Below are 27,709 nucleotides of genomic sequence, written 5' to 3' on the forward strand. Positions count from 1 at the left end.
GTGATGGTAAGTAGCTGCCTCCTTAGAGCTACTTTATATCTCAGACCAAAAAAAAAAAAACACCAACATATAATTAAGGCGTGAATGACGTAAAGGAACTAGCCATTATAAGAACCAAAGGAGGCATATTTCAGTCAAAGGGAGACGCAAATTTAAGAATTAAATATAAGCATGTTGTGGCATGTTTGAAGAACAAAAAGCATAACACTGTGGCTGAAATGTAGTGAACATAGAAGAGAGTGTTAAGAGATGATTTGGAAGAGAGAGACAGACACAGAATCACAAAGGTCTTTGAGAGCCAAAGTAAAGAATGTGGATTTATTCTAGTTGTAATGGAAAATCTCTGGAGGGCTTTAAGGAAGAAGGCCATGATCTGATCTGTGCTTTAAAAGATTTTTGTGGAGTTTTCAAGGGCAGGAAATATGGAACAGTACTGGGCATGATTAAAGAATGGTTTGACTTGGGGTATAGCAGGAAAGACAGTACAGAGTAGTTAAATTTAGGATGCATCTATAAAGTAGAGCCTAAGTTTTTTGTTTTTATTTTTTGTAGTGCTGGGGATTGAACCCAGGGCCTCATGCATGCTAGGCAGGTGCTCTATCATGGCTATATCCCCAGATCCAAGAGCCGAGGTGTTTTTTGTTTTTTAAATTTGGCCAGAGTGCCTGGATGACAGATGATGTCATTAACTGAGACAATAATGATAATAAAAATAATAGTAACAGTTAACATTTATTGAGCATTAACTTCATACTAGGCATGAATCTAAGCCCTTACTTAGTAACTCATTCAATCCTTAGAACTCCATACAACTCACGTATATCCCTATTTTGTATAAGAGAAAATTGAATTCAGGGTTAGGGGTATGGCTCAGGGTTGAAAACTTGCCTAATACACATATAAGCCCCTAAGTTCAATCCCAACCACCACAACAAAAAAACTCAAAAACAACAACAGCATAAAGACAAAAAACTGAATTCACAGAAGTAAGATTATTTGTCCAAAGTCATATAACTTAATTTCACACTTTTACTTCTAAGAATCTATAGTACACAGATACTGACACATATGCAGTTAGGTGCAAATACAAGGATGCTCACTGCTTCATTTTTTTGCAATAATAGGTACTTCAAACTGTTGATATAATCAGTAGAACAATTAGAAAACTCTGTGTACAGCAGAACAAATTCCTATGTAGAGTATGAGAGTTCTATATGTACTTACAAGGAAAATGCCTAAAGTATTAAAAAAAAAAAAAAGAACCTACAAAAAGCTAAAAAAGAAAAAGAATTTCATGTACGAGGAGAATACTATATTTAACCACAGATTTCCTGTATCATATATTTTGGGGGGGATGGTTACTGGGGATTGAACTCAGGGGCACTCGACCACTGAGCCACATCCCCAGCCCTATTTTATATTTCATTTAGAGACAGGGTGTCACTGAGTTGCTTAGGCTGAGGCTGGCTTTGAACTCACATTCCTTCTGTTTCAGCCTTCCAAGCTGCTGATAACAGGCATGTGTTATAGCGCCTGTCCCAAGTTACTAAGATTTCTCAACAGCTTAAAGAATCCTTTTAGCCTCTATTATTATTTTTTTGAACAAGACAAAAAAGAATTATTTTCATTATAGAAATATTTAACTAAATTAAAATTTCTGCTACATATTTATCACAATTTGTTAAAATCCAATGTATATTTTATAATTTCAAAGAATTTACCTAGGTTTAAAAAAACAGCAAAGCTGGGGCTGGGATTATAGCTCAATGGTAGGAGTGCTCACCTAGCATGTGTGAAGCACTGGGTTTAACTCTCAACCCTACATAAAAATGAAACTTTAAAAATAAAGGTATTGTGTTAATCTACAGCTAAAAATATTAAAAACAAACAAAAAAAGCAAACCTGGCCAGGTGTATTAGCACACACCTGTAATCTCAGAGACTTGGGAGGCTGAGACAGGAGGGCTCCAAGTTCGAAGCCAGCCTCAGCAACTTGGCAAGACCCTGTCTCAAAATAAAAATAACAAAAAAGAAGAAAAAAAAAAGAAAAAGAAAGAAAGAGCAAAGCTGAATTTTTCCCAGGTGCTCCTATCCAAAGCATTTTTAAGCACAATTTCAAATTGCTTTTTTTTCCAAACTGCAAACAAGATGCCTCCAATTTTATAAAGCACATGTATTTATGCATACTATATACATACACACATAAATACATATTATATATTATATATTCCATATAGCTTTATGGAAAAAACATGAAAATGAGGAACAATTGGTATGGGGTGGGTATATGCAGGAAGGATATCAATGAATAAAGACATAATACTTATAAACTAAACTATGCACTGCAATAAAGCTTAAGGGCTGGAGATGTGGCATATGTGAGGTCCTGGATTTGATCCCTGGCACCACAAAAAATAAAAAAGAACTCTGTAATAAAATCCCTTAAGGAACAGAACATTTCAGAACAAACTGAGTGGAACAAGTCAAGTTTTAGTCTATTCTCTGAAGGTACACTGGCTAAAGGTCGGTATACATAATAAATGATTAAAAAAGTAAAGATGTGTCAACGTTTAGTTGTATATAAATGTTTAGAAGAATTATACAATCTTTTTTTATAGGAGCAAAAAAGCAAAGAAAAATGCAATAGTCTTGTAGGTTAGGATATCACAAGATAGTGTGAAAGAAGGCTTGCTTTCTTTTCTGGTTCTACCATTAACTAGGAATGAGGAACTGGGTTAAATTATTCTCTCTAATCCTCACTTCAGCTTATCTATAAAATGAGAGGTACTAGAATTCAGTTTTGAAGGTTTCTTTTAATTCTGACAACTCTATTCATAAAAACGTAATTACTGAAGAGTAATAAAACCAGTTTTTAAGAAACCATATCAATACAAAGAATTGAACAAAACTAAGAAATCTTCAAGCAAACCTGTGCCTGAAGTAGCCTCAGCTGTCTGTCTTGCTCTGTGACGAACCGATAAGCATCTGGAGACAGTCCCATCATTCCATTATCTGACTCAGTCTTGGTTGTGTGCATACACACTGCACAAGGATGTGGGTTACAAGAGTCTATATGTGAAGGTCTTGCCACAGGCGATGGTTCTACATTGTTGTGGGGAGAACAACTATCCATGCCTCCCTGAGGTCTCAAGGCTACAGGGCTACTTGAAGAATAGAATGCTTTATGACATAGAGCTGGACATCCACTTGGATGAATCAATGAATGTTTCTGAAGGGCTTCAGACTGGAGGTCTTGAATGGATCCAACCGTATTTACTCCTTGCCAAGAACTTATTGGACTACATTGAATATGGCCATGATGCTGATAACAGCTGCAGACATTTGTGGAATAATAAGTTGGTAGTGGGGGAGCAGGTACCTGAACTTCTATTGGTCTTCCTGAATTATGAGGTGAAAAAACAAAATTGTGTGGATGGGACTGTGGAGCAAGAGAAGACTGTCTAGAATTAAATGAGGAGGTTCTTAGAGGATACTCTTCTTTCTGTACATTTCCAGCAGAAACTGCTTGAAGTTTCTCAGTTATATCAGGAGGTGGAACATTAAAAGAAGATGGCTGAACACTCTTATTCCTAAAATGAGGGTTCCCTATGTTACAGGTAGATGGCTGTCTTACTTTGCTGTCTGTCTTGCTCTTGCTCCTCAAAGGAGCACTGTCCTGATTAAACTGACTTGATATCCCTTTTAAGGAAGACTCTCCAGGTTCAGCTTCTGGGCTGTGTTTCTCATCATAAAGCTCAGGTTTCATTGCCTTCAAGTGTTCAGAGTGCTGAATCAACAAAGGAGAATTTTCAGTGTTCACCGTTTCTAATGGATTCAACATATGATTTGATTCTATAAAATTGCCATCTAAAACAAGTGAAAGTTCAGGAACTAATGGTTGGATCTTGGAAATCTACAAATGGAAAAGAAAAAAGAAATTCTTAGGAAAAGATATATGCATTACTTTCCTTAGATTAGTATTTCTCTAATATTAGCCATTTAAATATTATTCATAATCTATACCATCAATAAATATTTTCTGGATATCTTGAATGTAGGCAGTATGAATATAATTGTAAGCAAAATAAACAAGGTCTTTGTTCTGAAAGAACATAGCTAAGCATCTCCCAGACTTATTTAATAATGGAACTTCTTTTATTGGACCACTAATTAATGTTGCTTAGATCATAGGATATGAGAAACTTTTATACACTAGTTTTACATCTTCACTCTGTAAAGAAGTTATCACAGGTAGAATGTTTCAAGAGACCTAGTAGCAAATGTTTATGTATCTCAAATAACAAGGGATTTTCCAATAAATATTTCAAAATATTTTTCCACTAAATTATGTTATTCTGTTATTCCTTTTACTGATGTCAGCTAAAAGGGCTGGAAAAAGAGCAGGGAAGACTAAACAAAATGCTCCTTGTGGAGAATTTGGTTATACCTTGATATTCATTTAAAAAATCTTTCCCATACCTTTCTCTTCTAACATAAGTAACAAAACAAAAAACTAAAAAGGGCTGGGGGATGTAGCTCAGTGACACAGCACCCCTGGGCTCAATCCCACTATCAATAAAAAAATAAATAAATAAAATAAGTAACAAATCCATGTGAGGTATACAACAATTCTAAAAGAACCCACTGGTTGGCAGCACAAAAAATTATGATGGAATCAGAAAATTAACCTCTGATTGCAAAGGAGATGTTTTTTCAGAATATGGTAACAAAAAACAAAAAAATCAAGCTTTGCTGATAGTATAGAATGTTGAGTCTATATGGCTGTATTTGTTTTGTTTTGTTTTGGTACCAGGAATTAAACCCAGGGGCCTTTAACCACTAGCGACATCCCCAGTCCTTTTTAGATTTTCTTTCTTTCTTTTCTTCTTTTTTTAAAGTCAGGGTCTTTCTAAGTTTCTCAGGGTCTCACTAAATTGTTAAGGCTGGCTTCAAACATATGATTCTCTTGCCTCCCTTAGCCTCCTGAGCCACTGGGATTATGGGCCTGAGTAATCCTGGCTATATGGTTGTTTAAAGCACCAGATTCTGGGCTGAATGTGGTGGCACATGCCTATAATCTTAACTACTAGGGAGGCTGAAGCAGGAGAATCACAAGTTCAAGGACAGCCTGGGAAATTTAACAAGACCCTGTCTTAGAAAACAAAACAAAACCCAAAACAAATCTCTATCAGATTCTAAAACCAAACCTCCTGAATTAACAATCCCAGCCTTACTACTCACTGTGTGATCTTGGACAGGTAACTTAACCAATCTATGCCTCACTTTTCTCTGAGAATAACAATTATATGTAATCATTATATATATAATTACATATATGTAAAGAGTATAAAGAATGTGTATATGCATTATTACTTTTAACAATAATTATATGTACTTTGAGGGTGTGTGTGTTTATATGTGTAAAATCATATAGAGATATATAGCTAGAATAATAAATAAATTTTAGGTCCTATTTAATGCTTTAAAAAGAGGCTTTTTGATCTCTAATCACAAAGGTGAATTCATACTAAGATCAGGGATACCTTCTGACTCACTGGATGAGGACTAGGAATTGGTCTTGGAGAAAAATCTTCATCTTCAACACCAGAGTCATGATCATTTACTGGTATTTTTCCAAGAGATAACTTCTGGGAAGAACTAAGGCATAGAAAAGGAGACAAGAAAAAATTTTAGCAACCTAGTATACTTTATTCTAGCTTAAACTGAGTGAATAAGACCTTAAAAAGTAGTATTTGGATCATTTAATTTAGTATCTAACACTATAGATTTTTTTTTCAGATCAATATTAGTTGACCAGGAAAGCTGATCTATTCAAGTTCTTATTTAATTGATTACCTTGTTTACCTGATCATGGCAGGTTTATCCCTATGTTATTAACATTACAATAAATCAATAGTAACTGAGCACCTTCTGATTGATTATGCAAGGAGTCTACAAGTATACTTAATATAAAAATTATAATCTGTTGATAAGGCATGCACATTGACACAAACACTATGCTAAAAAGGAAAATAATTAAAGAATTACATATTCCTATGAAGTTATATCTGTGATGGGAAAATACATTTAGGTATCACCTCTCATTTAGTCAGCTATGGTTATTGTATCACAGATGGCATACTTCTGCAGAATATAGAACAATTTTGAGTATTAGTACTAAGTTTCAAAAGCTGAAATTAGGGTTTAAGACTAAAGATTTGAAATACTATATGTATCATGTTTTTGTCTAAACTAGATAAAGTTTCAATAGAATGCTTTAGGGGAAAGTAAAGTCAAAAGGAAGCTAAGAGCAGGGTGTAGTGGCACACACCTATAATCCCAACAACTCAGGAGGCTGAGGCAGGAGAATCACAAGTTCAAAGTCAGCCTCTTAGCAACTTAGTGAGACCCTATTTCAAAATAAAAAAGGGCTGAGGATGGGGCTCAGTGGTTAAGTCCCCCAGGTTCATTTCCCAGTACCAAAAAAAGAACCAACAAAAAGGAAGCTAAAAGAGAGCTTAGAACTAAAGAGGCTCTTAAGAAAGGATCCTGTATATGAAGAACTCCAAAAAACTTAACAAAAAACATAACACCAAACAAACAACAAAAAAACTCCAATCAATAAATGGGCAAAGGAACTGAACAGAAGAAGAAATAGGCATGGTCAACAAATATATGAAAGAATGTTCAACATTTGTAGCAATTATAGAAAGTTGAATGAAGACTACACTGAGAATTCACCTCACTCCAATCAGAATGGCAATTAGCAAGAATACAAGTAACAGTAAATATTGGCGAGGATGTAAGGGAAAAGGTACATTCATACACTGCTGGTGGGACTGCAAACTCGTGCAATCACTCTGTAAAGCAATATGGAAATTCCGCAGAAAACCTGGAATGGAACCACTTTTTCTTTTTCTTTTTCTTAACTGGAACTAGGGATCAAACCCAGGGCTTTATGAATGTAAGGCAAACACTTTGCTGCTGAGCTACATCCCAGTCCTGGAACCACCATTTGACCTAGTTCTTCCACTCCTTAGTATATACTCAAAGGACTTAAAATCAGCATACTATAGTGATGTGGCCACATTAATGTTTATAGCAGCTCAATTCACAATAGCTAAGCTATGGAACCAACCTAGGTGCCCTCCAACAGATGAGATGAATGGATAAAGAAAATGTGGAATGTTATGTGCAATGGAATATTACTCAGACATAAAGAAGAATGAAATCCTGGCATTTATTAGTAAATGGATGGCACTATCATGCTAAGCAAAATAAGCCAATCCCCCAAAAAACTAAATGCCAAATATTCTCTCTGATATGTGAATACTAACACACAATAAGGGGTGGGGAGGGAAGAATAGAAGTTCACTGGATTAGACAAAGGGAAATGAAGGGAAGGGAGTAGTGGAAATAGGAAAGAGTAGAATAAATCGAACATAACTTTCCTATATGTTCATATATGCATATAACACCATATCACGTACAACCACAAAAATGGGATCTTAACTAGAATAAGTTATACTCTCTTTACGTATAACAAGTCAAAATACACTTGTTATACACTCCCTTTATAACAAGTCAAAATACATTCTATATCTAAAAAGAGCAAACAAAAATAAATAAATAAAGGTTAAAAGAAAGAAAGGACCCTGCATCCTGTTTTATACAAGTTGAATTCTTTCTTGTAGAAGATAATAGAACAAGTAACTCCAAAGCAGACTTGAAATTCTAATAGCAGACGAGAACTTCCCCCAAACTGATAGTCTGGAGAGAGAGACACAAAGATCTTTCTCTGCAAGGTACTGCAATGAAGCAACAAGAATATCTGCATAGTGTGTTTAAGCAGATGGTTCTATACCAAGCCACAAAGCTCTCCCATCAAGTCAAAGGACAAGTGAAATACAGAATGATATCCCAAGTGCTCAGAATAGCACAGACATGACAGAGAGAGCCAGGAACCAGAATAAGGTCATAGGAGTTTCACTGCAGGAATGTGCACAAGTCTGCTTAAGATCAGCTGCTAATGATAACATCTCAATATACAGCAGTAGAGATGGATGAGAATTATGTCAACTCTTATTCCAAGTATTGGTACACCATTACAATCCTTTACACAAAACCCAAAGGGCTGGGGTTGTGGCTCAGTGGTAAAGTGCTCATCTCACATGTGTAAAGCAGTGGGTTTGATCCTCAAACATATAATAAATAAAATAAAGTTATTGCATCCATCTACAACTAAAAAAAAAAAAAAAATTAAAAAAAAAGAGGAAAAGGGATGAAAAGGCCTTGATTTGACTGAAATTTGGTTTCTATAACTCAGTAGAAAGATTTTTTGTTTGTTTGTTTATCATGCTAATATTATAAACAGATAGCACTAAAGGTCCAAAGATAGATCTGAGTTATAGTAAAAAAGTTGACTAACAGAAAAGTCAATTGCTATGATGCATTAAAAATAACAATTGTTTCTAAACTAAGGAATCAAAGAATAAACTAATAACATCATGTCCCTAACCCTTATCACATCACCTGGCACATAGGTAGAATAAATGATAAAGCTGGGTTAGGGATGTAATGGTTAATTTTATTTGTCAATTTGGTTAGGCCAGAATACCCAGCTATTTGCTCAAACATTGTTCTAGATGTTTCTGTGGATGTTATTTTACTCTCCATAATATGGGTGGGCATCCTCCAATCAACTGAACACCTTAACAGAAAGACTAATCTCCCAGGAGAGGGAATTCTGCCAGCTGATAGCCTTTGGAATCAAATTACAACTCTTCCCTGAATCTCAGTTTACCAGCCTACCCAGCAGATTTTGGACTTGCCAAAATTCCATAATTACAGCAGCCAATTCTTTAATATAAAGATCTCACTCTACATATATACATCCTACTGTTTCTGTTCTCTGGAGAACCCTCATTAATACAAGGGTGTATCCTCTTTACCACAAAAGTAGGATACAATGACACAAAGAGTCACAAGCCCTTATTTAATATTCTCCAAGTGTATTTGCTTTGAAAATTTTTAAACAAACCATTTATTTTTTAGGTAGAGGAGTTATTTTAATAGTATTTTATCTGACAGAGCCAGGTTTAAAATTATAAGGCAGGGAAGAACAAACAAAAGACATTAAAAATAGAATACATTGAGTGATATTGGCCAAACTATATTGTTATATTGTGTACTGTGTGCATGTACAAATATGTAACAACAAATCCCATCAGTATGTATAACTATAACACACCAATAAAAAAATGTGGGGAAAGAAATAGAATGCTACTTCTTAGGCAAGATAATTTCTTGACAAATGCCTTTTTTGTTTCCTACATAATACATCAAGTCAAAAGAAAATTATATTAGAGTTGTCTTTTTATTAAAATTATCAGCCAGCTTTCTAGAGACTATGAAAGAATACATTTAAAGCAAAGACAGTTTTATCAAAAATAATTAGTTATTTTAATTACCAAAAAATAATAAATATAATAAAGTATATATGACAATAAAAAGTTATCTCTTACCTCTTAGTTGAAAGACTCTTTGAAAACTTGCTGAAAAATTCTGTTTCTGTATCTTGGCTTTCAGCACTCAGTTCAAAATGGATTTGATTTTTGTCAGAAGGTTCAACATTCTGAAATGAAGTAGGTCATACTTTGAGATGTGACTTAAATAAAAACACCAGAGAATTCAATTTAGATAAAAAGTAGCTCTGAAATACTGGGTAAATTGGTGGGGAAACTTCTGATTTCTGTAACTCTAACCTTCTTTTGTAAAATGTCCATTTCCCAGATCTGTAAGTGAAAGTTAAAACTCAATCACCTGTATTATGTAATTAACTCAGTAACCAGGACTTTAATGAATATAAAATAACTATAAACTGAGGATGACATCTAAAGAAAAATGATAAATGACATGTCTCTAAAGTAGAAACAAATTATCAGAGATCATTTAAGATAATAATAACTACAATATGAGAACTGCTATAACCTATAAATGAACTCAAAAGATCAGAATGGATATACATGGTTATTTAGAGTTATTCAACTTTTTTTAATAAAATAAAGAATATTTTTATTTATTATTGATCTAATATAAATTTATTTATTATTGATCTAATAAAAAGAATTTCATTAAAAAATGATTTTTAAACAAGGTGTACAGTGGTGCACACCTGTAATCCCAGTGATTTGGGAGACTGAGGCAGGCGTATCACAAGTTTGAGACTGCCTCAACAACTTAGCAAGGAACTATCTCAAAAAAAAAAAAGATGTGCGGAGTCAGGGGTGGACGGTGGGGGTGGTGAGACCAGGACATAGCTCAGTGGTACCATGTCCAATCACCAGTACAGCCAAACAAACAAACAAAAAAAAGTGGTCTTTAGGTGGGTGTGGTGGTACTTGGCTACAGACCCAGAAGCAAGACCTTTGTTTCAAAAAAGAAAAAGAAAATCAGTTTTTAAAATTTGGTACTGGAGATTGAGCCCAGGGACACATTACCACTGTACCATATCCCCAGTCCTTTTTATTTTTTTATTTTGAGACAAGGTCTCACTATTGTTAGGGCCTAGATAAATTATTGAGGCTGGCTTTAAATATGCAATCCTCTTGCCTCAGTCTCTCAAGTCATTGGGATTACAGGAATGTGCCACCATGCTGGCTAAATTTAATTTTATATGACACCTGTACTTTAAAAAAAATCTTCTTTTTCTTTGATCATCCTTAATGAATTTCTATGTATTTTATTTTTTTCTATATATTTTAATAGATACAACTTCTTGGATTATATAAACACTGACTTTTAAGTGTGAAAACTTTATGTATTAGTTATATACATATTTTTAAAATAATAGTCAAGGCAAAGAAAATACTAAAATCACAAAATTAATTCTCACCAGTACAAAACGATACAACATATAAAAATTATTGACATATTCCTCAAAAATTTTAGAAAAACCCAGGCTAGGTATCTGTGGATAATCTTTTATCTTCTATTATAATTTGGTTCTAGACATACGGTCTAAGATTTACTGAACAAAAATTAACCATAAATGAAAAGTTAATATTCAATGATTGATGAAATTATTATTTTAAAGTGTAAGACCATTGGGCTTAAACCGCCAAAATGCAATTGGAAACAGTCATCAATGTAGGTGAGTAATCAAATCACTTACATTGAAAAGATGTAATGTTTCCTTGCTGGTCAGTAAATGAAATCGAAGCTCAGGTACTTTGTCATCACAAGGGAGGCATTCATAAAACTCAGGTTCCTTATGTGTCAAAGAATAAAGAACTATGATGAAATTTCCAGATTGTGAAAAAACCCTGGACAAAACAACAACAACAAAAAAAACCACCATTTAGTTAAAATTTAATAATGATAGTAAGATTATATTCAAAGAACTCTGAAGTAAGTCTCCCAATCTAATTATTAGATTAAGAAGAGAGTCCAAGTTTTTTAGTAGTTTTTTTTTTTTTTAAGAGAGAGAGAGAGAGAGAGAGAGAGAGAGAGAGAGAGAGAGAATTTTTTAGTATTTATTTTTTAGTTTTCGGTGGACATAACATCTTTATTTTATTTTTATGTGGTGCTGAGGATTGAACCCAGCGCCCTGCTCATGCCAGGCGAGCATGCTACTGCTTGAGCCACATCCCCAGCCCTGGAGTCCAATTTTTTAAAGAGAACTGGGAAACAAACTTATGCCCATTTTAATATTATCAATTTTTTTACTTATTATTATTATTTTCTTGTAGTTGTAGATGGACAGCATGCCTTTATTTTATTTGCCTATTTTTGTATTTGTTGCTAAGGATTGAACCCAGTGCCTCACACATGCCAGGCAAGTGCTCTGCCACTGAGCCACAGCCCCAACCCCAATATTATCAATTTTTAATTTAAGATATATTATGAAATAACTATATCTTATAAAAACATCAAACAAAACAAATGAATAAAATGAAAACTCCTCCTTGCCATTCTCCAATTTGGTGTGCAAACTTTCAGAACTCAATTTAATGCATATACATTTTGAATTTGGGTGCAGTGAACATCTGTACTGCCAGCTACTCAGGAGGCTGAGGTAGGAGGATCACTTGAGCCTAGGAGTTAGAGACCCATCTAAGCAACATAGTGAGACCCTATCTCAAAAAAAAAAAAAGCACCCAGAATTTTACCTTAGGCATTCACAAACATTTTACATAAATTAACAAAAATGAGGCCTAACTATTGCAAATGCTATTTTTAAAAAACAATCTATTTTGTACCTCTTTCTATGCCACTATTCTACATTATACCTCAGACCTTATTTTTTCAGTGATTGCCCAGTATTACATTTTATAGATATGCCATTATTAATTCACCTAGACATTTAAAAATGGATATTTGTTTACCATATTCCACTATTATAAACCCTGATAAAATGGACATTAATTTTATTAGTCACACTAAATGATTCAATGAATGTATGTTAAGTCCTCAAGGGTTCTTAAAATATACACTAAACCAAAGCATCTAAACTGTATTTATTAGTTATCTCTACTTTGTAAAATAATAAATAAGAAATAACTTGGGGGCTAGGGTTGTGGCTTAGAGGCAGGACGCTCACCTACCATGAGTGAGGCACTGGGTTCAATTCCCAGCACCACATAAAAATAAAGATATTGTGGGGGGGGGGGGGGGGTGTTGTGGCTCAGCAGTGGAGCGCTCACCTAGCATGTGCAAGGCCCTGGGTTTAATTCTCAGCACCACATAAAAATAAAATATTGTGTCCAACTACAACTAAAATAAATAAATAAATATATAGGTGAACACTATATATAGTGTCCACCTATAACTAAAAAACAATTATTAAAAAAATTAAAAAAAATAACTTGGGGATGTTATACTACCAACAAAATAATGCAGAGGACAGAGAGGCATTCAGAATGCCTGTACTGCTTAGTTCCTTATTCTGAGGCCAGTTAAAATCACTATTCAGAATGTTGTAAAATTATAAATTAAATTGTAGCAGTAATTAAGAGTTCTGATATAAAAAAATCGCCCAATGCTTTAGACTAAACACAAAAAAAGAGATTCAAAATTAATTTTACTGAGCATTTACTATTAATATGAATTTAAAGTAAGATCAGTAATTGATAATAAATTTAGCTATACTAAATCATAACAAAAAATTGAAAACATTTGTTTTACTGCAAACAGAACTAATTCTTTTGCAAAGGTGAAATAAAAGTAGAAACTATAAAATCATCTAAAAAAAATGGGAAAGATTTTTTATTTCAATAATACTCTTAGTGAGGGCAAATCCTTTCTACAAAAGATGGAAGACTGATAAATTTGACTTAAGGCTGGGGATATAGCTCAGCTGGTAGAGTGCTTGCCTTGCATGCACAAGGCCTGGGTTCATTCCCCAGCACCACCAAAAAAAATTTGACTTAAAGTCTGACACTGAGGGTGAAGCTAAGTGGTAGAGCATTTGAGAAGTATGCTCTCAGGAACAAAATCAAAAGTCTGGGACAAAATACTGTTAACCAAAATGAATGTAATGACAATCTGGGGTGGGGTTTTAGCTCATGGTACAGTGCTTGCCTTGAATGTATGAAGCACTGGGTTCGATCCTCAGCAATACATAAAAATAAATAAATAAGATAAATGTATTGTGTCCATCTACAACTAAAAAAAATATTTTTTTTAAAAAATGACAATCTGAGAAAAATTTTTGCTATATATATTTTATGCACATACACATACATATAATATATAGCATATCTAATATGTATATAGAGAGCACACACATGTGTGCATGGGAGCAAGTGCAGAATGTTTGAATAAGAGAAAAATAAGAGCAAAAGTTCAATCTTACAAAGCGATATTAAAAAAATGAACAATCTACAAGAAAAATTCCAAGACAAGAATAGTCAGTTCCCATAAGAGGTAATAAAACACTGGGAAAAACCATTTCCATCTATTAGATTAGCAAAGATCAAAGTTTAACAATGGCCTCTGCTTATCTCTGAGCTCATCTCCTGCCCTCATCTCATCTCTCTAGCAACAACAAACTGCAACTCAACCTGCCACCTTTATTCATATACACATCCTTCCTCTTTTCTGGCTTTATTTTCCTTCAAAGCACTCACCACCTTTAAAAATGTGTTTTACTTATTTTGTTTAGTGCCTATTTCTGCAAGATCTTTATTTTGTTTACTGCTATCCCCAATACCATGAACAATGTTGGTACTGAATAAATATCTACATTTGTGTGGCAAAAAAAGCATTCTCATATACCATTGGAAGAATTATAAATTGAGAGTCTTTTAGAAGGGAATTTGACAATATCTACCAATAATTTTAAAATATATCAAAATCTTCTTTGGCCCAGAGAAACACTTTTAGGAATTTATCCTACAGATATATTATTATATGCATACAAAGATGTATGAGTGCTGGGTGTGGTTGTGCATACCTATAATCCCAGCAACTTGGGAGGCTGAGGCATAAGGACTAAAAGTTCAAGGCCAGCCTTAGCAACTTAGTGAGGCCCTAAGCAACTTAGCAAGACCCTAACTCAAAATAAAAAATGAAAAGGACTGGGGATGTGGTCCAGTGATTAAGAGCCTCTGGGTTTAATCCCAAAAAACAAACAAACAAAAAGATATGAGTAATGTGTTCAGTCTTCTATTGTAAAAGCAAAAGGACCAGTTTTTTGAAGCGTAACATATATTTTATACCATTCAGTTGTTAAAATATGTGTATTAAGTCTGTATATGCTAAGATATAATGATCTCCAAGATATAGGGGAAAAAAAGCAACATACAGAAAAGGAAGAATGGAATACTCTCAATTGTGATTTAATTTTTATAGACTGAGGGAAAGTGACACTTGTCTACATGTTAAATATTTCAGGAAGGAAGTCAAGATACCATTTAACAATAATTGCCCCTGAAAATGAGGTCTGGGGGAGATTTCCTTTTACTGTATATCTTTATATTCATCTAATTCATTGCCATGTACTTGGATTGACTTTTCAATGAAAAGTTATTTTTAAAAAAGTCTATTTCAGCCAGGCATGGTGGCACAAACAGGACTCATAAGGCTGAGGAAGGAGGATTTCAGGTTCAAGGCCAGCTTCTGGAACTTAGCAAGGCCTTAAGCAACTTAGCAAGATCCTGTCTCAAAATATAAAAAAAGAATGGGAATACAGCTCAGTGATAATGTGCCTCTGGGTTCAATCACCAGTACCAAGAAAAAAGTGTCTATTAACAGACAGACAATAACAAACGGACTCAATTAAAAGATAAAGACACTAAGAAGCAAATAGTGGCATCACGTACAAAATAAATTAAAGAGAAGTTGATTTAGACATAAAGTTTCCCTGTTAATTCTAATACTTATGCTTTAAGTTCTAGGAAGAAAATTAAATATCTCAAGTATTTTTTCTTAGTGTACTAGTAGTAGCATAGTGTAACTTAAATAAAACACTTGTAAAGGAACAAATCCAAAATCATTTCTAATCAACTAACTGAAATCATTTCATCTAACTGAAAGTCAATGTCTTTATTTGTAAAGTAGAATGCTATAACAGATGATCTCTAGGTGTTTTCCCACCCTAAAAATGGTATCTTCTGTGGTGAGGCAAGAAAATTGCTCATAATTCCCAGGTATAATGCCACCTCATCTTTTTTGCTCAGCTTTATTCCCATTTAATATAAAGTATGTTTTCCTTAGGTACTTATTTAGAAGTATTATAAGTGATTAAAGCAAGTACATGAATTTTAAGTGAAACCAATAAAATTATAATCAAAGATAAGATCAAAGTAAAATACGACAGAATAAATTATCACTTGCCTTTCTTGAATAGAAGAACTGAACATGTATCGCAAGCAGCAAGCCCAAACCTGAGGACTGTAGATATGTATAATTCCAGCCAACCAACTGAAAAAAATAAAGAAATTAAAACTATAGTCATTTACAAATTAACATACTTTAGATTACATCCTTCTCAAGGTAATTGGCAGAGCCCTTGACATTTACGAGCAATACATTAAAGTTTTCATAATTAATACTGACAACTTAGAGAGAGAATATATAGATATCTGTAGCAATGTATCTACAAATGTAGAGAAAAAGAGAAAAACAAGCACATGTTTCTTTCTCTCTGTCCTCTTCCACCTGAGATGTGAGAGAGAAAAGGGTTCATAGAGGTGAGGAGGAGGGAAGAATGAATTAGTATAGATTGGAAAGAATGGGCTGAATTAGAGGAGACCAACATTTGTAACTGAAAACTTTGTTGAGAGAATCAAGTGCTGTAACACATATAGGTAGCCTTAAAATATAGAAGGCTCTTAATAAATATGTACTCAGGCATCAATAACCCAAAGCCTATACCAGAACTGTAGCAAACAGACTGTAAGTAGGTTTCATGGTCCAGAGACATATGTGTATTCTCATTAACTTTGCACATGCCATTCCTTCACATGGATGCTCTTTCCTACTAATCCTCTCTTCTACTATCCAAACAAGTAAAATTCCAACATGAATTTACCTTTTGTAAGAAAATCTCCCCCATCATTTCTCTTACAAATACTAATAGGTATTCATTGTCTGTATTACTGAATTCACAATAAATCATATACATCATTATTTTTCTATGTGTGAATATTTGACTATTTCACCACCTCCCTTTAATTATAAAGTACTTAAGAAGGAGCTTTAAACTACAACACAGTAGCAAACATAATGCTATGAATAAGGAAAGTTTTCAATAAATAATGAATGAATATAACTTTTTGAATAATCTGTCTAAATGTCATTAACCACTAACTCTAATGAAAGAGTCATTAACACTAAAGGGAATTTCTGCAAAACTGCCTGGCAGTGAATTTTAAGTAGTGTTATTTTGATCCCTGGGTTCTTCAAGTAACCTTAAGGACAATGAGTAGTAAGAGAAGGTTGAAGAAATAGGGCTTCTAGGTCTTCAACTTCAACCAGAAGAATTCAATTTTACATGTTTTATATATGAAATTCTTCCTAAGACTAGGAAAAATCTTATTTTAGCTAAACGTACAAACAAGAGAACTTCCACTGGCTTGAGTGCCCAGTGGAACATGTCTGTAATCCCAGCAGCTCAGAAGGCTAAGGCAGGAGGATCAGAGTTCAAGGCCAGCCTCAGCAACTTAGTGAGACCTCATCTCAAAATACAAAAAATAAAAAGGACTAAAGAACTGGGGTTGTAGCTCAGTGGTTAAGTGAACTTAAATACCAAAAAAAAAAAAAAAAAAAAAAACCCCAAAAAAACCACTGGCCTTTGTGATTTTGTAAGATGATCTAAATACTCACAGTACAACTTGATTGACATGCTTATCATATACATTTTAGACACATATTTGGCTGAAAAGATTTTCATAAATGTAAATTACTTACATTCCCACTAATGGTAGAGAACAAACCTTGGGATCAGATTCCAATAAAAGTAACAATTTGCGTGTTTCATCCATGGTAAGATATCTAAACAGAAGACATTAATGTAAAAATAATTAAAAGTATGTATTTTTCACCTAAAAAGAACAATTCAAGTTATGAAACATATTTTAGATAGGGGACACAATTCAAATGACAACTGCCTCTTACACATATATAAACACAAACAGTTCTAAGTGTTAAACTCAACCTAAAAAAGACTCTGGTAAGATGGAAAGATTAAGAAAATTTAGTAACTTAAAACTTATAGCCACTACTATGGCACACGCAAATCCCAGTGGCTTAGGAAGCTGAGGCAGGAGGATCACGAGTTCCAAGCCAGTCTCAGCAATAGTGAGGTGCTAAGCAACTCAGTGAGTCTGTCTCTAAATAAAACACAAAACAGGGATGGCAATGTGGCTCAGTGATTGAGTGCCAAGTTCAATCCCCAGTATTCAAAATAAAATAAGGCCTGGAGATATAGTTCAGCGGTAAAATACCCTGTGTTCAATCTCCAATCTCTATATTGTTGAGAATTGTTGAGTGATAACATTACTATTATGGCTTTATATCACAGAAATAAAAACAATGGCATTAATGATATTAAATCTTAATAGTACCACAGATTTTTTATATATATATATATATTTTTTGGGGGGAGGGATCTGGGGATAATATATTTTATTCCTACAATAACCCTAAAATACAAATATAATAAATTAATCAACAATGATGATTAAGTTGGAATTGGTTTAAACTTATGTACCAACAATGACACATGTGCTTTAAAAATTCTCCCCTACCTTGTCCACCTGATAAATTCCAATTCCTATTAAAAGAATTAATTTAAATTTTCTATGATTTTCCCAGGCAATTCAGACATACCTTACTGCCTTCCTAGCACTGTTCATAAACCTCTATTATATATAGCACATGGTGTTTAAAAGTCAATACATTTAATGTACAAGTAAAAATCTATTTTTAGTTCCTACACAAATACCTATTCTATAATAGATTCTAATATAAATAGTAGAGTGAAAAAATGAATATGGTTGGAAAAAAGGACAAATGTCACAAATTTAATAGACAATTCTCAACAGGAGATGGCAAGGGGAAAAGGCAATTGAATAGCATGCTAAAGGATCCTGTATGAATAATTCAAAAAGAGAAGCACTTCATTATTCCAAAGAAATTAAATGTAACATTTTTTGATCATTACGATTTGATCATTCCAAGACTTTGTAATGCAGTAACACTTATGCCACTCCAATCAGCAAGCACACTCTGGAAAGAATATGGGAGTCAAAATGGGGCCTTTCTTGCTACTTCAGGGACTTTGTTGAGAATTGTTGAGAGACAGAATTGTTGAGAGATAACAACAATTTTTTTTTCATCCTTTTTTGAAGCAGAATTTTTAGAGGATAAGACTTGGAGTTGAGTATACCTTGGCAAACTTTCTTGCCTCCATAGACCTAACAGGAACTAGGGTGGAGTAGTGGGAAAGGAAGCGAGAAATATAATCCTTCAAACTACCTCTGGTCAAACTTTAAAGCACAGGGTGCCTACATTGTCTAACCTAGTTCAGTAGACAATAAATAAAAGAAATGAGGATTCAGGGAAGCAGCTCTGCTTGTGTTTTGGCTTGCATTTTCCAAGACACTAAGGAATAGGAAGCTGGAGAGGTTTCTGCTCCAGTTTTGTGAAGGAACTCCACCCTCAAGAAGTTGACATTTTGGTAAGCCAGAGTACTACAAATTTTTATTTAATTGCTTCTTTCTAAACTTGCATTGCTTGTTATTCATAGTTAAGACTGCATATTACAAATAAATTCACCAGACTCTGTTAGGTTCATAGTCAGATTATAGTTGAAATAAAATAATTCAGACAATAATGTTAGGCAAGTGATTCTACCAGAGCCATATCCCCAGATCCACAACTAATTTTAATATGATTTTTACTACTAATTTTTGTAGAATAGTGGGCACAACTCTGAAAGAAAGCTTTATTATATTCAGCAAAACTTAATTGGTTGGGGTTGTAGTTTGGTAGTAAAGCATGTGCTTATTAGTATTTGTGAGGCCCTAGATTCAATCCCCCCACTCTAAAAAACAAAACAACCCCTCCCCCAAAACCAACCAATTAACAACTTCATTTTAACAGACTCTACCTGACTACGCATATATTGTGTATGTGGAGATCCTCAAAAAATACTAATATAGGTTTAGCAACGATGGAGGAATGTGATGGACATCATTATCCAAAGTACATATATGAAGACATGAATTGGTGTGAACATACTTTATATACAAACAGATATGAAAAATTGTTCTATATGTGTAATAAGAATTGTCATTAATTCTGCTGTCATGTATTTAGAAAATAAAACCAATTAAAAAATACTAATACAATCAATATGTAAATTTTTAGAATAATATATCTTTTACTTACCCATATTTATATGTCCCTTGAACTTGAGAAATATTCCAGTTACTGCTCAAATTTCTTGCCAGAGCTGTTGGAATAATGGGGATGGGCTTCACAGGTGCACATTTAAAGTTATTTGCTAGAGTTACAGCTGTCCAGTGCAAGTCAAAATCCACATTGTCCAAATTCTCCCTGGAAGTAATATGAGCTCTTAGGAAAAGCAGCTTACCACAGTCCAAGGAATCTTTGCTACATACATGGTGCTGTAGAGCCTAAAAAAAATCAATATTATACAATTATTTAAAAATTCTGAATTGTGTTTGTTTTTTTACTTGTTTATTTTTAGTTGTTGATGGACTTTATTTTTATTTATTTATTTATATGGGGTGCTGAGGATCGAACCCAGGGCCTCACACATTCGAGGCAGGAGCTCTAACACTGAGCCCCAGCCCCTTGTGTTTATATTTTTAAAGTTTATCTTACACTGGTGCATATACACATATAAAAAAGAAGAAAAAAATGGTCTTGCATTCCTTAAAAGAGCGTACTACAGGGATACTGCCACATCGATGTTCATAGCAGCACAATTCACAATTGCTAGACTGTGGAACCAACCCAGATGCCCTTCAATAGATGAATGGATAAAAAAAATGTGGCATTTATACACCATGGAGCATTACGCAGCACTAAAAAATGACAAAATCATGGAATTTGCAGGGAAATGGATGGCACTAGAGCAGATTATGCTTAGTGAAGCTAGCCAATCCCTAAAAAACAAATACCAAATGTCTTCTTTGATATAATGAGAGCAACTAAGAACAGAGCAGGGAGGAAGAGCAGGAAGAAAAGATTAACATTAAACAAAGACATGAGGTGGGAGGCAAAGGGAGAGAAAAGGGAAATTGCATGGTAATGGAGGGAGACCCTCATTGTTATACAAAATTACATATAAGAGGTTGTGAGGGGAATGGGAAAATAAACAAGGAGAGAAATGAATTACAGTAGATGGGGTAGAGAGAGAAGATGGGAGGGGAGGGGAGGGGGGATAGTTGAGGATAGGAAAGGTAGCAGAATACAACAGTTACTAATAGGGCATTATGTAAAAATGTGGATGTGTAACCGATGTGATTCTGCAATCTGTATTTGGGGTAAAATTGGGAGTTCATAACCAACTTGAATCTAATGCATGAAATATGATATGTCAAGAGCTTTGTAATGTTTTGAACAACCAATAAAAAAAAATGGTCTTGCATTAACAAAATTAGTTTTGATTTGCAACATTTCAATTCTCATTTCTTCTAAGCAATCAAAAGAAAAAGTGAGTTGGGTGCAATGGCACACACCTGTAATCCCAGTGGCTCAGGAGGCTGAGCAGGATCCTGAATTCAAAACCAGCCTCATCAATTTAGCAAGGCCTTAAGCAACTTAGCAAGATCCTGTCTCAAAATAAAACAATAAAGGGCTGGCAATGTTGCTCAGTGATAAGCACCCCTGGGTTTAATACTGGTACCAAAAAAAAGATAAAGTGAATAACTATATCAAAGCAAATAAGACTTCTGTTCCAAGCTCATCATGGATTTCCAACTTATATATCCTAGCAGCACTTCAAAATCTTGATGGGGAATGTTACCCCCAATATATATTTACTGAATGGAAAAAAATGGATGCAAATTAGTTCTGATTCAGCCTTACAGAATCGCAAGATGATTTCTTTTCAATTCCTTTCTTGTAATCCCAATTATCAAGTCAGTTCTTCCTCTGTATTTGCTGAAGCCTACTGTGTTCTTTTCTAGTCTTAATGCTACCGCTTTATTATACGATAATGGATCCCTCTCTAATATAAATCTGGCAACTGAAATGGCCGTTTAACTATTCTCTCTGACTTCAGTCAGTTTGCCCTGTCAGGTTAAATCAGTTCCCGATTGTACAGTATTTCCTCTTTTCAGAAACCTTCAAAGGCTACATGGCCCATATGACAAAGTTTAAATTCCTTAACATGACCATCAAGGCTCTTTATAATCTTTCCAAATTAATACTCTAGTTTGATTGCCCACAAATTCAGCAAAAATCTACACCCTTGGGCTGGGGCTGTAGCTCAGTGGTAGGGTGCTTGCCTTGCATGCATGAGGCACTGGGTTCGATCCTCAGCACCACATAAAAAAAATAAATAAACAAATAAAATAAAGGCATTAAAAAAAAAAAAATCTATACCCTTACTATTAGCCTGGGCACATTCTAAACTTTATCTTGGTCCCGCTGCTTCCTCTTCCAGAATGCTATCCATATCGTCTACCTAGGACTCCTGCCCTCAGAAACCCATATTTAATTGGATTTTAGCTCCACAATAGTTTATTTTTTAATTTTTAAATTTTTTAGTATTAGGGTTTTAACCTAGGGTCACTTTACTACTGAACTACATCCCCAGTCCTTCTTATTTTGAGACAAGGCAATTTCCTAAGGATCTCATTAAATTGCTGAGGCTGGCCATGAACTTGTGATCCCTCCTGCATCAGCTTCCCAAGTCACTGGGATTACAGGTGTGTGCCACCATGCCCAGCTCCACAATAATTTAATCAGAAATATATTTTAATGGGTTTATTAAAATACTACATACTATATATAGTGTGATTCTCATTAAATTAAGAATAATAAAGTTATCAATATCACCTTAAAAGTTGAACTGAAGTCATCTACATCATGAACAATCATTTCTCTTGAACAACATCCTTGAGTATGAACTTTGCAGGGGATCACAAAGTCTCCAGGAAGAGAAGCAGTAGGGGTTCTTTCTAAGCATTCAGGTACTTCTCGACCAGGGTCAAAGCGATCTACTGTCAATGTAACACCTTCTTCATCTGAAGAAAAAAAATAATTATTTACAGCATGCTAATTAAACACATAAATCACTTTAGCAAGGCTACTTTGCTAATTATAGCAAAGCACTTTGCTCATCCAGTAGCATATTATCATTTTATATAAAAATGACTTGTTTATATATTGTACCCAACTAGATTGTAAAGACTGTGAAGAGCAGTTTTCTTCATATCCTTGGTATACAGGAAAAAAAAAAAAAACACACACACAAAGCATATGCAATAGCTGTCTGAATCAATAAATGTAAATTCTACTATAGGCATCAAATAATTTTCTAAAGTATATTACCTTCATCTACTGTGAGAGAACCAAGTAAAAAGCATGGCACATTTTTTTTATTCTGTTTAGCATGACGGTAAGCAAGTCGAAGGGTCTTTTCAGTCACCACAAGCTTTAGATTTCTGAAAAATAACAAGTCTTTTATGAATAGTAGATTTGATATCCTTAAATAACCCTCATTGTGAAATACTGCCTAAAACATAAAGCACAATTTTTAAAATGTACAGAAAGATCATTGTCAGGAAATCCCAAGGACAAAGGCAAAGAGTAGAAAGGGCCACCTGGAAACTAAAATAATAATAACCTGATACACAAGGTATTTGTCCTTTAGGAATTTGGTTAACTTTATGAACCAGAGCACAAACTGACAAACTATGAGGCCAATTTTTTTGATGGAAAGTTATACTCATTGCTTACAATACTATTGTAAACAAAATAAAGTTTGATTGAAACAGTCATACCCATTTGTTTACAATAGTATTATCTATGAACTACAGATAATAGCATTATTGAATACAAAATAAAATGATTAAAATATTTAAAGAAATACAAGAGGGAAACCAAAATATGATTCAGGAACAAGAAATTATGAAAAAAGATCAGATGAAAAGGAAGTATATAGAATTTGCAGAAGTAAAAAATATATTCACTTAAAACCTAAATGGATTAGGGCTTGGGCTGAAGCTCAGTGGTAGAATGCTTGCCTAGCAAGTGTGAGGCACTGGGTTTGATCTTCTGCACCACATAAAAATAATAAATAAATAAAATAATAAATAAATAAAATTTTAAAAAATTTCAATGGATTATATAATCAACTGGGTATAGATACATGAATGTTTATTTGTTTTGATACTGGGAATTGAACCCAGGGTGCTTTGCCACTAAGTCACATCTGAGCCCTTTTTATTTTCTATTTATTTTTGTTTTGTTTTGATTTTTTTGGAGTTATAGATAGACAGCATACCTTTATTTTATTTATTTTTTTGTAAGTGGTGCTAAGAATAAAACCCAATGGCTCACACACGCTAGGCAAGCATTCTGCCACTGAGCCCCAGCCCCAGCCCTTATTTTTATTTTGAGACAGGTTCTCACTAAGTTGCTGAGGCTGCCTCGAACTTGCAATCCTCCTAGAAGCCTCTGTCTCCCAAGTTGCTGGGATTACAGGCATGTGCTACCCTACCATTCATAGTTGTTTGTTGTTATTCTGATATATATAAAAATGTTGTTTATATATATTATAAACATTCTCTCACATATATGGTATGTACTTCTACATTTAAAAAACCTAAATGGGCTAATGTATAGCTCAGTGGTAGAGTGTTTGTCTGGCACATATGAGGCTCAGGGTTTGATCCCCAGTTCTACAAAAACAAAAGCAAAAACAAAAAACTAAACCCTAAATAAACAGGTTAGATGGCAGCTAAGCACAGCTAAAGAAAACATTAGTAGGGCTGGGATTGTGGCTACTGGTAGAGAGCTTGCCTAGCATTTGTGAGGCACTGGGTTCAATTCTTAGCACCACATATAAATAAATGAATAAAATAAAGGTTCATCAACATCTTAAAAAAAAAAAAAGAAAACATTAATACAGTTGAGAAACAAATTACTCAAAACATAGCACAGATGGGGGAAAAAAGACAGGTTAAGAAACATGGAGAAAAGGATGAACAGGTCTAACAAATATTTAATTAAACTTCTACAAGATTCTCCCCATTTTTTTCAATGGTACCACTATTCTCTACCAACTAGTTTAGAACCTAAATACTTTTTTTTTACTTTTATCTCTCCTTCAGTCACTCTATTCAGTCAATCATCAAATGCCATAAAATCTTTTCAAAACATCTTATTTTGTTCTTTCCTTTTGATCTGAATACTACTACACTATTCACAGATACCATTTATTGAATACTTTCTATTGTAGGCACAGTGTCAGCTGCTTTACAAAACCTGTCTTATTTATTCTTTATAAGAGAACTATGAGGGGGGCTGGAGGTATAGCTGAGTGGTAGAGCACTTGTCTAGCATGTGTGAAGCCTGGGTTTAATACCCATCACAAAAAACAAAGGTACTATGAAATAGGTATTATAGCCATTTTATAAGGAAACTAAATTCTTGATACTTTTTTTTTTTAATAGAGAGAGAGAGAGAATTTTTTAATATTTATTTTTTAGTTTTCGGCGGACAAATCATCTTTGTATGTGGTGCTGAGGATGAACCCAGGCCGCATACATGCCAGGCGAACGCGCTACCGCTTGAGCCACATCCCCAGCCCCAATTCTTGATACTTAATATACTGAGGTCACATAAATCAGTTGTAGAATCAGGATTTCAGACTAAAGGCAGTATGATTCCAGTTATAATACCTTAAACCACTATGGCATAAATCTATGATTATATAAAACCATCTCATGGCTAAGCTGACTCTAGGCTCTCCCCAATATAAGCCATCCTTCTTAGACTACTGCTTTAAATAAGTAGGTGCTTATGTATAAAATATCAATGAACCAATTTTCAATTACTTTAAGTATAAACTTCTATGTCTTTTGTTTAAGGTCCTGAACAAAACCACCATATTTTATATTTATTCCTTCTAATGTGATCTACTTAAAATCAGTTCAGTCTTCTCAATATCCTCCAAAGACAACATGCTGAAGTATGAGGAAAAACACTTTTAGTTTTTATCATATTTCACATTTTTTTAACTCCAACAATACTCAGAACTTTAAATTTTCAGAATATTTTAACTATGAGATTAAGATTACTCCTCAAAAAGATGAAATTTTTGTCCGTGAAGAGCTTTTAGTGGAAAAGTAAAGAAAAATGAATACAGATTGAGTGTCCCTTATCCAAAATGTCTGGGACCAGAGTGTTTCAGATTTTGAGCCATTTGCATATAGATGAGATATCCTGAGGATGAGATCCAAGTCTAAACATGAAATTCATTTGTTTCATATACATCTCATACACGTCTCATACACATAGTATAAAGGCAATTTTATACAACTGTGTTGTATGTCTTCATTTTGATTGTGACAAGGCACATTTGAGTTAGATGTGGAATTTTCCATGTTGGCACTCATGGAAATTTTGGAGCATTCAGAACTTTGGATTTGGGGATTAGGGACACTCAACCTACAACTGGTCATAATAATCAACTTTCCTTGCATATCCTTTTATGACTCATGTTTATACTAGTTTGATTTGAAAAGAGAAACATCTTATACCTGTAGTGATTGAGATGTAAGTAGATGAAATCTCCAATTGGCATTGGGTTCCAAAGTGCATACTTTGATGGAGGAAAGTGGAAAGGAACTATCTTGCTTGAAGGAAACCTTTTCAAAAAAATAATTTATAATTAAACCACAAGGAAAAGCAAACTTGGTAGAAATTTTATAAAGAACAGTTATTCATCTCTTACAGGAACAGGAAGATGAGCCCAGGAGCTTGAGGCAATCAAAAAAAAAAAAAAAAAAGGATAAAGGTGCTGAATAATACAAAAAATAAATGCTGGCATGGTTATGATGGTTATGGAGAAGTAGGAACTCCTACAGACAGTTGTTGGGAATGTAAATTGGTATGGCCACTATGGAAAACAGCATGGAGTTCCTCAAAAAAAATTTTTATGTTGGTACCAGGGACTGAACTCAGAGGCTCTCAACTATTGAGCACATCCCCAACCCTATTTTGTATTTTATTTAGAGATAGGGTCTCACTGAGTTGCTTAGAGCTTGGCTTTGAATTGCAGATCTCCTGTTTTAGCCTCCAGAGCCACTGGGATTACAGGCATTCGCCACCACACCTGGGGAGTTCCTCAAAATATTAAAAATAAAGCTACCATAAGATCCAGCAATCTGGGGCTGAGGCTGGGGCTGAGCGGTGGTAGAATGCTCGCCTAGCACGTGCGAGGTGCTGGGTCTGATCCTCAGCACCACATAAAATAAATAAATAAAATAAAAATATTGTCTCCAACTAACTACAACTAAAATATATATATATTAAATTTAAAAAGATCCAGCAATCTATTGGATACTATCCAAAGAAAATGAAATCAGTTTGTCAAAGAGATTATCTGTATTCCTATGCTTACTGCAGTACTATTCACAATAACTAAAATTTGTAATCAAATTAAGTATTCATCAACAGATATAGAAAATGTGGTGTGCAACACTACTTAACTGTTTAAAAAAAAAGAAAAGAAATCCTGTCATTTGTCCTAAAATGGATGAAACTGCAGAACACTATGTTTAAGTGAAATAAGCCAGACAGAAAAACAAAGACTGCATGATCTTACTCATTTGTGGAATGGAAAAAGCCAATCTCACAGAATTACCTGGTAGAATAATGATTATCAGAGGCTGGAAAAGGTAGGAGGAAAGAGATGACTAGGAAGAGATTATTCAATGAGTACAAAATTACAGTTAGTTGGAGTAAATTCTGGGGTTCTACAGCACAGCTGCGTAACTTATCAACAATATTGTAGCATATATTTCAAAATAACTAGGAGAGGATTTTTAATGCTCTCACCAAAAAGAAAAGATGTTTGAGGTAATGGATATGCTAAATACTGTGATTTTATAATCACACAAAATATATATATATTATTCAAAACATCACATTGTATCCCATAAACATGTACAGTTATTATATATCAATTAAAAATAAAATAAAGCTAAAAAACTAAATAA

At 34.1% G+C, this 27,709-nt stretch overlaps 1 protein-coding gene across 1 annotated transcript in view; it reads right to left on the reverse strand.

The window, feature by feature from the left end:
* Positions 1 to 26,334, reverse strand: part of Stil (STIL centriolar assembly protein) — a 42,643-nt gene extending 16,309 nt beyond the window's left edge. The window contains exons 1-10 of the mRNA XM_027937388.2: positions 26,249 to 26,334; positions 23,034 to 23,146; positions 22,539 to 22,726; positions 19,896 to 20,143; positions 17,412 to 17,495; positions 15,837 to 15,923; positions 11,173 to 11,323; positions 9,524 to 9,633; positions 5,543 to 5,657; positions 2,929 to 3,912 (exon numbers count right to left, since the gene is read on the reverse strand). Of these exons, the coding sequence (XP_027793189.2) occupies positions 2,929 to 3,912; positions 5,543 to 5,657; positions 9,524 to 9,633; positions 11,173 to 11,323; positions 15,837 to 15,923; positions 17,412 to 17,495; positions 19,896 to 20,143; positions 22,539 to 22,726; positions 23,034 to 23,146; positions 26,249 to 26,292 (2,124 nt within the window). The 5' untranslated portion in view covers positions 26,293 to 26,334. The remainder of the gene's footprint in view (positions 1 to 2,928; positions 3,913 to 5,542; positions 5,658 to 9,523; positions 9,634 to 11,172; positions 11,324 to 15,836; positions 15,924 to 17,411; positions 17,496 to 19,895; positions 20,144 to 22,538; positions 22,727 to 23,033; positions 23,147 to 26,248) is intronic.
* Positions 26,335 to 27,709: the final 1,375 nt, after the last annotated feature.

The sequence above is a fragment of the Marmota flaviventris genome, chromosome 10 (assembly GCF_047511675.1).
Source record: "Marmota flaviventris isolate mMarFla1 chromosome 10, mMarFla1.hap1, whole genome shotgun sequence".
NCBI classification, from domain to species: Eukaryota; Metazoa; Chordata; class Mammalia; order Rodentia; family Sciuridae; genus Marmota; species Marmota flaviventris.